The sequence below is a fragment of the Babylonia areolata genome, chromosome 25 (assembly GCF_041734735.1).
Source record: "Babylonia areolata isolate BAREFJ2019XMU chromosome 25, ASM4173473v1, whole genome shotgun sequence".
NCBI lineage: Eukaryota > Metazoa > Mollusca > Gastropoda > Neogastropoda > Buccinidae > Babylonia > Babylonia areolata.
The window spans coordinates 4,705,024-4,717,500 of NC_134900.1; the positions used below are offsets into that span (position 1 = coordinate 4,705,024).

A 12,477-nucleotide genomic window follows, 5' to 3' on the forward strand; every position below is an offset into this window, starting at 1 on the left:
AACATCGACTTGCTGATGACTGTCGTGGCTGATGCATCAAACACTGACATGGATACTGGATCTTTAACGTATATTTGATCTTCTGTGTGCATATACACACGAAGGCGGTTCAGGCACTAGCAGGTCTGCACATATGTTGACCTGGGAGATCGGAAAAATCTCCACCTTTTACCCACCATACTTTGTATCGAACCAAAAAAAGTCTGAAAAAAAGGGTGCTTAAAAAAAAAAAAAATTTCCTTAGCAGATCAGAAAATCGGACCAATTTGATGAAAAAAATGGAGAAAAAAATGGAGATTGGAGCAAAGGCAATAAATTTGGAGTTGTTCTGATTAAAAATCAAGAGCAGGTGGCATCCCTGCAATATGTGCACACTGTCCTTCAGATCCTTCAGATCCTGAGCACAGAACTCAGCCACGGTCACAGCAGCAGGATCAACCCAGAACACAACTGAATATATAAATGAATTAACCAAACTCCAAGGATCAACCCAGAAAACAAATATGAATATATTTATTCATAAACCAACCCCCCATCATCTTCAAAAAGCCACAATCCTTATACAAAAACTGATACAAATTGTAAAACAAGCTTTTCAAAAATCCAGAAATCACTGATTATACACACAGCATCACTGCTCACAACTTCCACCACTTGTCTCCATCACTCTGACAAGGAAGAGAAAGATTGAAAAACAATCAATGAGATTCTGATCAATTATCAAAGGTACGTCTCTTTGGAACTGGAAAAACAAAACAAAACAAACAAAAAAACAGAAAGGAAAAAATTATTTAAAAAACAAAAACAAAACCAAAATCAAAGTTTCATCCTTTTTCTCCTCCTCTTCTTCCTTCTTCTTTGAAGAGTCACTGGAGCCCCGCACACAGAAGATCACCAGACTCCAACAGGTCTGTCGATTGTGTCAAAGCCTGGGTCTTTGAAACTCTTCACAGAAATAAGAAAAAAACAAAGAAAAAAAAACAACAAAAGAGAGCAGCAGCAACAACATCGGATGCTGCGAGAGTTCTCTAACTTGCAGCAGCTCCCCCATCCAGTACTTTGGCACGGATGTCAGTACTTGCACAGGTTTGTCGACTGAGTGTCGTCACCTGGGTCTTAGAAACTTTACTCAGAAGCAGAGAAAAAAAGAGAGAGAAAAAAAAAGAGCAGCAGCAGTATCAGATGGTGACGGAGTTCTCTAACTGGCAGTAGCTCCCAGTGCTGGTGTCTTCCATCATAAAAATTGGACCTGTACAGGTCCGTTGGTTGTGTGTCAAAGCCTAGGCCCTTAGAAAGTTTTCCTAAAAAGGGAGGGGGGTGGGTGGGGCGAAGAAAGAGCAGCAGAGGCAGGAGAAGACGACGGAGGCGATGGAGGTGTCTCTCTCACTCTTAACTGGCGGCGGCCCCTCCGGCTGGCGGTGCCTTGGCGCGGATGTCGTACCTGCGCATGTAGTGCAGCACCTGGTCAGGTATCTCGGCCAGCACTTCCCGCGCCAGGGCCACCTTGGACAGCCCCATGTCCGACCCGAAGCGCCCCCCGATGAAGTCACGGAATGGGACAAACTGGAAAAGACGTGTGGAGAAAACTGGTTTTGACATTGTTGCTTACTATAGTCCAGCCAGCTGTACAAGCCCACATTAGGACTGCTAAACAAACAAAAAAATTTTTGTTTTTAAATTCAACCATGTTATACACAATACTGTCACATTTGGAAAAATAAAAAACAACAACAACAACAACAAAAAACCAACCTGCAAAAGATTACAGTTCATGACATATCATCTTAACAACGTGTAAGCTCCTTGAGGCAAATAAGACTAGGCTGTGCTAGGGAAGTCAGTCCCAGATCGCAAAAAATTGAAAAAAAAAAAAAAGAAAGAAAAAAAGGGGGTACAAAATAATTCAAACCCACCCAAAAATACAATCTGGCAAATGACACTGTAGAATGAACAGCCAGTGCCCGTTCCAGTGTTAACGATATCACTACCTAATCACAAGAGCAAAACAACATGGATAATACATCACATACTTTGGAAAAACAGAGAAAAATATGTCAAGGCTTGCAGGAAAAAACAAGAAAGGGGAATGGACTGGGAATGCAGAAGAAGCAGACAACTGTGAAGGAAGAAAACAGTATAAACAAAGAGACCAATAAATAAAAAAGGAAATTTGTAGAAGTTATGTGTGTGACTCTGTGTACTGTTTTTCTCTAGTTTGTAGTAGTAGGCCTCCTTCGGTCATGGCTGACCATGGATAGAGTATATCCGACCTAATGTCTAACTGGGCTGTCTGCTTGGACCAAGCAGCGTCGCCTGTGACTGTAGAGACCGATGCGAGAGAGACAGTCTCTGTCGCAGCGGTCACATGTGTAAGCTGATGCTGGTCTGTCAGCTGCCATCCCTTTTCTGTGATTTCGCTTTTCTGCTGCAGCAGCTGACAGTTTGTCCTCACCAATCCGTAGCTGATTCTTGAGAGTGCTTCTCCATCTGCAAGGCCCTCCCAGGACTCAGTGTTGATCTCAATTGCCTTCATGTCACGTTTGCAAACGTCTTTGTATCTCAGCTGTGGGCGGCCGATGCTTCTCTGCCCCGTGGTGAGCTCTCCATAAAGGATGTCTTTTGGGATGCGACCATCTTCCATGCGGCGAACGTGGCCGAGCCAGCGCAGCCGACGCTGTCTCAGCATGGTGTACATGATCGGGAGGCCTGCGTGAGTCAGGACTTCGGTGTTTGTCCAGTTTGTCTTAAGGCAGTTGGATGGCAAACTTTGTCTAGTTTGTACTGAACTGCAATATATGTGGAGTGATTGCCTAGAGGTAACGCGTCCGCCTAGGAAGCGAGAGAATCTGAGCACGCTGGTTCGAATCACAGCTCAGCCCCCGAAATTTTCTCCCCCTCCACTAGACCTTGAGTGGTGGTCTGGACGCTAGTCATTCGGATGAGACGATAAACCGAGGTCCCGTGTGCAGCATGCACTTCGCGCACGTAAAAGAACCCATGGCAACAAAAGGGTTGTTCCTGGCAAAATTCTGTAGAAAAATCCACTTCAATAGGAAAAACAAATAAAACTGCACACAGGAAAAAATACAAAAAAATGGGTGGCGCTGTAGTATGGCGACGCGCTCTCCCTGGGGAGAGCAGCCCGAATTTCACACAGAGAAATCTGTTGTGATAAAAAGAAATACAAATACAAATATTGCATTTGTTACTGCATTACAATGTTACTGCATTGCATTTCTCTGTTTCAAGAGAGCATGTGTGTGAGTGTGTGTACAATACTGAAGTACACTGGATCATTCTGTTTCGTAGTCTTTCAAATTTCATTGTATCACATAACCTTTTCCAGATCATATATTTCTCAGCATGAAAGTGAAATTACTCTCCTCAGGGACAGCATGTATATATGTGAGTAAGTGTGTGTGTGTGTGTGTGTGTGTGTGTGTGTGTGTGTGTGTGTGTGTGTGTGTGTGTGTGTGTGTGTGTGTGTGTGTGTGTGTGTGTGTGTGTGTGTGTGTAAGAGTAGGTGTAGGTGTGCCTTTATTCCATGAATAAATGTGTGTGTGTGTGTGTGTGTGTGTGTGTGTATCAGCAGGTGTGCCCTTATCCATGATATATATATATATATATATATATATATATATATATATATATAGACAGAGAGAGAAAGAGAGAGATCTATGTAAGAATGTGTGTAAGAGCAGGTGTGCCTTTATCCATGCTAATATACACATATATATATGTGTGTGTGTGTGTGTGAAAGAGCAGGTGTGCCTTTATCCATGCACATGAATCAGTCTTTTTCTCCCCACCAAGAAGATGCGTGAAATAAAAGCGCGTGGTGAGGAATGAATGCAGGGAAAAGCATCAGGTCTGACGACCAGGCACCGATCCCCTCACCTGCACAATGTCTCTCTCGGCCGTGGCGCCACTGCTGTCTCTCAGCATGCAGTTGTCACTGTCCAGAATGTCCATGGCTGCAACAGCACCAGGGTTAGTTTCAGGACAGTTTCAAAGCGACCAGACTGATCCATATTGTCTTCCTTTGTCGAGAACTTTAGCAGCAAAATAGACATGTCACAGGATTTACATAATCATTTTCTATATGTAACACACACACACACGCACACACATGCAAACATGCACGCACGCACACTTTCATTTACTCGCATGCGTACACAGTAATTTCTTCCCCCCCCCTCGATTTTTTTCCTGCCCTCATCTAACATCACTTACAGTGAAAAGACGTTAAACTAAAGAACGAACGAACAAACATAATGATATTTCCCTTTCTTGAGACCTTCAAGAAAAAGAGACAAATCCCATGTCAGGATTTACTGTGATAATGTGTCTTCCTCAACCTGAGAGAACTCCACCATGAAAAGAAGAGACATGACACAGGACTTAGTAAAGTCCTGTTGTAATAGGCTTGTGTGGATCAGCAATACGAAAAGGAAATTTTCTCCCTAAAATTACGTTTATCAAACATACTTACCATGACCCACTAGTGCAGACTCCAGCAGGGGTCTGATTCCTGTCCTGTGCAAACTACTACCCACATATGTGGAGTAAACGAAAGTAGCATGGTTAACCAAAACAAACTGTTTGAAATGTCTTGAAATATACAGAGCGCAAACATCATGCCTCTGTAACAAGGATAGCATTTCTCATTCAGTAGAAATCTTTTCTGTTTATATATACACCTAATATATATATATATATATAATTTTTTTTTTTTTTTCAAACTAAAAATAAGTAATTGGGAAAATGAGTGTGCATACACGAATGTGTCTTTATCTGTATGTATCAGTATGCATGTCTGTGTGAGTCTGACCTCGAACAAAAATAAACTCTAAACAAAGACTTCTTACCATCAAACTCTGCGTTCCCAACTCCCACAATGATTATGGACATGGGCAGTCTTGATGCCTGCAAACACACAGTTTGAAACACTGAGCACATTAATTCAATACATCAGCTTAAAAACCACTGGCATTGCTTGACAGTCTAGAAACGGTCTTTACTTCTTGAAGAATAGTAAATTCTAAACATCTGTTCATGATTTATTTCTAAATACAAAAAGTTCCTAAATCTTCAGAGTTGGAATAAACATGCTGTTTTTGTGCCTGTAAGTCATTGTTCCTTCATTCCCACCCCATACTTCCTCTCTTACAAAAACTGACAGACTGAGAGAAAGAGAGTGATAGGAAAAACAGAGAGAGATTGAAACAGCTGGGAACAGCATGCATGTGTGTGGATTGCGCCTGTAACATATGGCTACTTTGGTGCATGCGTGTGTTTGTGGATGTGTTCAAGCATGCATGCCTGTGTGTGTCCAAGGACGTGTGTTCACATTCAACAGCAAACTTATGAGAATGTGAGCAAGCGAGTGAGTGTGTGCATAAGAGTGCACGGTGCCACCACTGAAAAGAATGGACATGAGAACACGTACATGTCTAAATCACTTGTAATGAACAGACAAGAAACCAATGAGAAGAAGAAGCAAACCACGTGCACAAACCCTGTAATGAGAAAATGAGCATGTGCATGAGAGTGCACAGTCCATCCACTTGCACAACACCTATGACGATGATGTGAGAATGTGAACATACAGTCCCTCTATTTGTACAAAACCTATGACAATGATGTGAACATGTGAACATGTACATGAGAACATACAGTCCCCCTATTTGTACAAAACCTATGATGATGTTGTGAGCATGTGAACATGTACATGAGAACATACAGTCCCCCTGAAATGAAACGAAATTATGGTGCTTAGAGCCTCGCCGACCACTAAGGCCATCTCAAGGCTATCGCCACGTTAATACCTACTACAAGGGTAAAAGAACAAACAATAAAAACAAGTCACCACTTTAAGCTTTTCACTCAAAGTTTTAAAAAACCTTCCATAGTTTAAAACCTTCAAATCTGATTAAAAATGTTCACTTCTTTCAAGAAGTCCATCAGCGCCACAGAGGGACATCACGAAACAAGGTCTTCAAAGAAACAGCCGTGTAATGTCTGTGTCTAACGTCATGCAGATCCAACAGTCAATACAGTCCCCCTATTTGTACAAAACCTATGATGATGTTGTGAGCATGTGAACATGTACATGTGAACATACAGTCCCTCTATTTGTACCAAACCTATGACGATGATGTGAGCATGTGAACATGTACATGAGAACATACAGTCCCTCTATTTGTACAAAACCTATGACGATGATGTTGTGAGCATGTGAACATGTACATGAGAACATACAGTCCCCCTATTTGTACAAAACCTATGACGATGATGTGAACATGTAAATGTAGCACCAAGCCAAGTCTCCCCACTTGTACAAAACCTATTACGATGATGTGAGCATGTACATGATAACTTCCAGTCCCTCCACTGGTACAAAATCTATAATGATAAAATGATCATGTGCGTGAGAGCGCATAGTCTATCCACTGGTACAAAATCTATAATGATAAAATGATCATGTGCATGAGAGCGCATAGTCTATCCACTGGTACAAAATCTATAATGATAAAATGATCATGTGCGTGAGAGCGCATAGTCTATCCACTGGTACAAAATCTATAATGATAAAATGATCATGTGCGTGAGAGCGCATAGTCTATCCACTGGTACAAAATCTATAATGATAAAATGATCATGTGCATGAGAGCGCATAGTCTATCCACTGGTACAAAATCTATAATGATAAAATGATCATGTGCGTGAGAGCACACAGTCTATCCACTGGTACAAAACCTATGAGGACATGAGCATGCGTATAAGAGCACAGAGTCCCCCCACTTGTACAAAACCTACGTCGATGATGGGAGCATGTGAACATGTGCATGAGATTGCACAGGCTATCCACTGGTACAAAACCTATGAGGACATGAGCATGCGTATAAGAGCACAGAGTCCCCCCACTTGTACAAAACCTACGTCGATGATGGGAGCATGTGAACATGTGCATGAGATTGTACAGTGCCCCCCCCCTCCCCCCCACTTTGTGCAAAATCTGTGGTGATGACATAAGCCTGCACATGAGAGCACAGTCTCCCCACTTGTACAAAACCTGTTACAATGTGAGCATGTACATGAAAACGTACAGTTCCCCCACATTTACAAAACCTATTACCATGATGTAAACATGTGCACAAGAGTTTACAGTCCCCCCCCCCCCTTCCCCCAACCCCAACTTCCCCCTCCCTGTACAAAACCTGTGATGATGACATAAGCATGCACATGAGAGCGCACAGTCCATCCACTTATACAAAACCTATGATGATGATGTGAGCATGTACATGACAACATACAGTCCCCCCATTTACACAAAACCTATTAAGAAAGGGTACAACATGATTCTATTCGTTAAATATATGTTGGATTTATTTGACTGACCAAATATTCAAAGCTGAATGGATTGGCCAATGATCTGTCCAAATTTCTCTTTTCCCCTCTGTTCCCCCTTCCCCACCACCTTACCCACCATTCTTCTAAATTTTCTTTCTTCTTCTTTTTTTTTCCCTTCGTGTTTCTCTTCTATCAGGCCGATTACTCTGGTGATAATAAATTTAATCTTAGCATTATTTTACTATATTATGTACTGTTTGTTTATTTGTTTTATTTCATTATTTCATTACTTACTGTTTATGAATGTTATTTGATACAATTGATAATATGGTTCATCAGCCGTCATGTTCAAATTGAAGTACAACGTTGTGAGCACAGTATAAGCTTTAAGCTTGTTGATGCTCTTTTGTCATTCACTGTATTGTAATCATGTGTACTGTTGAATAATTAAAGATTATTTAAACCAAAACCTATTATGATGATTCAAACATGTAAGCATGTGCAAAAGAGTGTACAGCCCCCACCCCCCCTTCCCTCCTCCACCCCACCCCCACCCCCAACTGTACAAAACCTATGATGATGATGCGAGCATGTGAGTATGTGCATAAATCTGTATAGTCCTTCCCAACTTGTGCAAAACCTAATACGATGGTGTGAGCATGTGAGCATGTACATGAAAACAAACAGTACCCACTTGTACGAAACCTATTACAATGGTGTGAGCATGTGCATGAGAACATACAGTCCCCCTATTTGTACAAAAGCCTATGTCAATGATGTGAGCATGTACATGAAAATATACAGACTTCCCACCTGCACAAAACATATCATGATGATGTGGACAAGTAGTGCATACAATATTTGATTATTGATAATTTTTTTGTCCTAATCCCGCTTCCCCCGTCCTGCCTCTCACACACACCCTTCCAATATTACGTTTTTTCTTTCTCCAATCACTGACACTCACCCTCTCCATTTTAGATTTTGTACTCTATCTTTTCCACATTCTGTTCTCTCTCTCACTCTCTCTCTGTCTGTCTGTCTCTCTCTTCCTTTCTTAGTCCCCTCCTCCTTGCCCCCCCCCCCTCCCTGCCCCTCCCCTCCACCTCAACCATCCCTCTTTTCATTCGAATATACAGAAATGTCGATTTCAAATTAATAATAACAATTATCATTATGATAGAAATGATAATAATCCAAATGATGATAATATCATTTATTTTCAGTCTAATATCATCATCTTAGATGAACAGACTATAAATAAATAAACGAACGTGGACAAGTACACGAGAACGTATACAGTCCCCCTATTTGTACAAAACCTGATGATCATGTAAGCATGTACTTGAGAATGTATCCAGTCCCCATATTTGTACAAAAACCTATTACAATGATATGAGCATGTACATGAAGAACATACAGTCCTCCTCCTTGTACAAAACCTATGAAATCGATCTTAAAAAAACAAACAAACCCAGGCACTGACAGCAACAATGGCGTTCCTGTGAGCATGTACATGAGAATGTACAACCTCCTTCATCGTACAAAACCTATAACAATGATGCAAAAAAAAACCCACAAACAGAGGCACCGACAGCAACAATGGCGTTCATGTGAGCATGTACATGAGAATGTACAACCTCCTTCATCGTACAAAACCTATAACAATGATGCAAAAAAACAACAAAATAAACAGATGCACTGACAGCAACAATGGCGTTCTTGGTCTGCGGCATGTCTGTGATTTCTCCATCCGTGATGATCAGCAGAACAAAGTAGCTGGATCCGTCCCTGGTCTCTGCTGCAAACCTGGACAGCCCACAGATTGTGAGTGAGAAAAAGGCTCAAAGGCTTGTCTGTCTGTGGACAGCCCACAGATTGTGAGTGAGAAAAAGGCTCAAAGGCTTGTCTGTCTGTGGACAGCCCACAGATTGTGAGTGAGAAAAAGGCTCAAAGGCTTGTCTGTCTGTGGACAGCCCACAGATTGTGAGTGAGAAAAAAGGCTCAAAGGCTTGTCTGTCTGTGGACAGCCCACAGACTGTGAGTGAGAAAAAAGGCTCAAAGGCTTGTCTGTCTGTGGACAGCCCACAGATTGTGAGTGAGAAAAAAGGCTCAAAGGCTTGTCTGTCTCTGTCCCTGGACAATTAAGAGGGCAGAAAGAAAAAAGAAAAACAAAAAGGTTTGAATTTCATCGGAGAAACAACATGTCAAAATAAAGGGCCTGGTGTGTAATGGTAAGATGCAGACACACACACACACACACACACACACACACACAAACACACACACACACACACACACACAAACACACACACACACACACACACAAACACACACTTGTACACGCCCATATATTTGCACACATACACATTCGTACATACAAATATCCCTCTCCCCCCCACACACATGTTCATAACCATGTACACACATAAATGTGTAAGTGAGCATACTCCTTCACACATACATGTATACATGCATTTGAGAATGCACACACACACACACACACACACACACACACAAACACACACACACACTTGTACACACACATAACATGGACACACATATGGATGAGACTGGGGTTCTGTTTCCCTCAGAAACCACTATATCACCACTGCAGTTTCATGTATACGTACAGAAAATGTGCATCTTTCCAAATCACCTCATGGACTATAGTCTGAAGAAACTCATACCTCATCTGTTAAGTGCATAATTAACAATATAAATATATATATATATATATATATATATATATATCAATACATATATATCACTCCTTCCACATAGGAGTGGATAGCATTTTTCAATTAGACAATTAATCAATGATCAATGGTTTCTTGACTGCAACGGGAATTCATTCTCAAACTAGGTGGCAAGATTCCACTGGCTCTTAGGGCTGCAGCCATGGGGGATTTCTACACTGCAACAGGAATTCATTCATTCTCAAACCAGGCGGCAGAATTACAATGGCTCTTAGTGCTGCAGCAATGGGGGATTTCTACACTGCAACAGGAATTCATTCTCAAACCAGGCGGCAGAATTACAATGGCTCTTAGGGCTGCAGCCATGGGGAGCTAGCTGGCCTTTGGGGGACCATCCCCGACACCAACTGTCCTAAAACCCTCTTCACCAATGAAGCTGGAATGGAAACTTGGTCAAGACACTGTCCATCGTAATCAAAATCTAGCTCAGACAGTAAGGACAGCAGCTTCCACCTCTGCTGTTCTGATGGCCACAGTTTGACATGACCGATGGCCACAGTTTGACATGACCGACCTGCCTCTGCTGTTCTGAAGGTCACAGTTTGACATGACCGATGGCCACAGTTTGACATGACTGACCTGCCTCTGCTGTTCTGAAGGTCACAGTTTGACATGACTGACCTGCCTCTGCTGTTCTGATGGCCACAGTTTGACATGACCGATGGCCACAGTTTGACATGACCGACCTGCCTCTGCTGTTCTGAAGGTCACAGTTTGACATGACCGATGGCCACAGTTTGACATGACTGACCTGCCTCTGCTGTTCTGATGGCCACAGTTTGACATGACCGACCCGCCTCTGCTGTTCTGATGGCCACAGTTTGACATGACCGATGGCCACAGTTTGACATGACAGACCCGCCTCTGCTGTTCTGATGGCCACAGTTTGACATGACTGACCTGCCTCTGCTGTTCTGATGGCCACAGTTTGACATGACCGATGGCCACAGTTTGACATGACTGACCTGTCTCTGCTGTTCTGATGGCCACAGTTTGACATGACCGATGGCCACAGTTTGACATGACTGACCTGCCTCTGCTGTTCTGATGGCCACAGTTTGACATGACCGATGGCCACAGTTTGACATGACTGACCTGCCTCTGCTGTTCTGATGGCCACAGTTTGACATGACCGATGGCCACAGTTTGACATGACCGACCTGTCTCTGCTGTTCTGATGGCCACAGTTTGACATGACCGATGGCCACAGTTTGACATGACTGACCGTCACTTGTATTTGTTTGTTTGTATTTGTATTTCTTTTTATCACAACAGATTTCTCTGTGTGAAATTCGGTCTGCTCTCCCCAGGGACAGCGTGTCGCTACACTACAGCGCCACCCATTTTTTTTGCATTTTTTCCTGCGTGCAGTATTATTTGTTTTTCCTATCGAAGTGGATTTTTCTACAGAATTTTGCCAGGAACAACCGTTTTGTTGCCGTGGGTTCTTTTACGTGCGCTAAGTGCATGCTGCACACGGGACCTCGGTTTATCGTCTCATCCGAATGACTAGCGTCCAGACCACTACTCAAGGTCTAGTGGAGGGGGAGAAAATATCGGCGGTTGAGCCGTGATTCGAACCAGCGCGCTCAGGTTCTCTCGCTTCCTAGGCGGATGCGTTACCTCTCGGCCATCACTCCATGCATACCTACACCATGGCCCCCTGGGTACCTACCTGGCCACATGGTTGATGACTGGGGAGAAGTTGGTGGGGCCGTACAACTGCACCCTGGGAAGGGCCGTCTGGTACGCCTGAAGAATGCCGCCCACCCCAGCACAGTAAGGGTTCTCTGGGACAAAGTTCTGAAACACAAAGTGCGTGTGACGGGGGGTGTATGTGTGTGTGTGTGTTTGTATGTGTGAGTGAGTATGTGTGAGTGTGTGTGTGTGTGTGTTTGTGTTTGTGTATGTGTGTGTGCATGCATGCATGCATGCCATGCATTTGTGCGAATATGTGTGAGAGCATGTGGGTGCATGTGCGTATGCATTAACTGATTTGTGCAACAAAGTTCTGCAACACAAAATGCATGTAATATTGTGTGCGTATGTGCATATGTGTGTGTGTGTGTGTGTGTGCGTACATGTGTACATGTGTGTATGTGTGTGTGTGTGCGTGTGTGTATGTGTACATGTGTACGTGTGTGTGTGTGTGCGTTTCTTTGTATTTGTGTTTGTGCATGTGTGTGTGCATGTGCATACACAGGTGTGCGCATGCATGCACACATCCATGCATACATGTGTGGAAACAGGAGTGTCCCTGCAATAGTGTGTGCTTGTATGTACACGTCCATGCATGTGCGTGCAAGCTTACATGTATCAGTGCGAAAATCTGCGCGAGTGAGCGTGCTGCATGTGTGTGTGAATG

The 12,477-nt window shown here is 43.0% G+C and overlaps 1 protein-coding gene across 1 annotated transcript in view; it reads right to left on the reverse strand.

Annotated features, from left to right (window-relative positions):
• Positions 1 to 233: 233 nt before the first annotated feature.
• The window catches only part of LOC143299651 (copine-8-like), a 44,154-nt gene continuing 31,910 nt past the window's right edge, over positions 234 to 12,477 (reverse strand). Inside the window, exons 16-20 of the mRNA XM_076612961.1 lie at positions 11,788 to 11,915; positions 9,060 to 9,162; positions 4,869 to 4,926; positions 3,898 to 3,974; positions 234 to 1,563 (exon numbers count right to left, since the gene is read on the reverse strand). Of these exons, the coding sequence (XP_076469076.1) occupies positions 1,390 to 1,563; positions 3,898 to 3,974; positions 4,869 to 4,926; positions 9,060 to 9,162; positions 11,788 to 11,915 (540 nt within the window). The 3' untranslated portion in view covers positions 234 to 1,389. The remainder of the gene's footprint in view (positions 1,564 to 3,897; positions 3,975 to 4,868; positions 4,927 to 9,059; positions 9,163 to 11,787; positions 11,916 to 12,477) is intronic.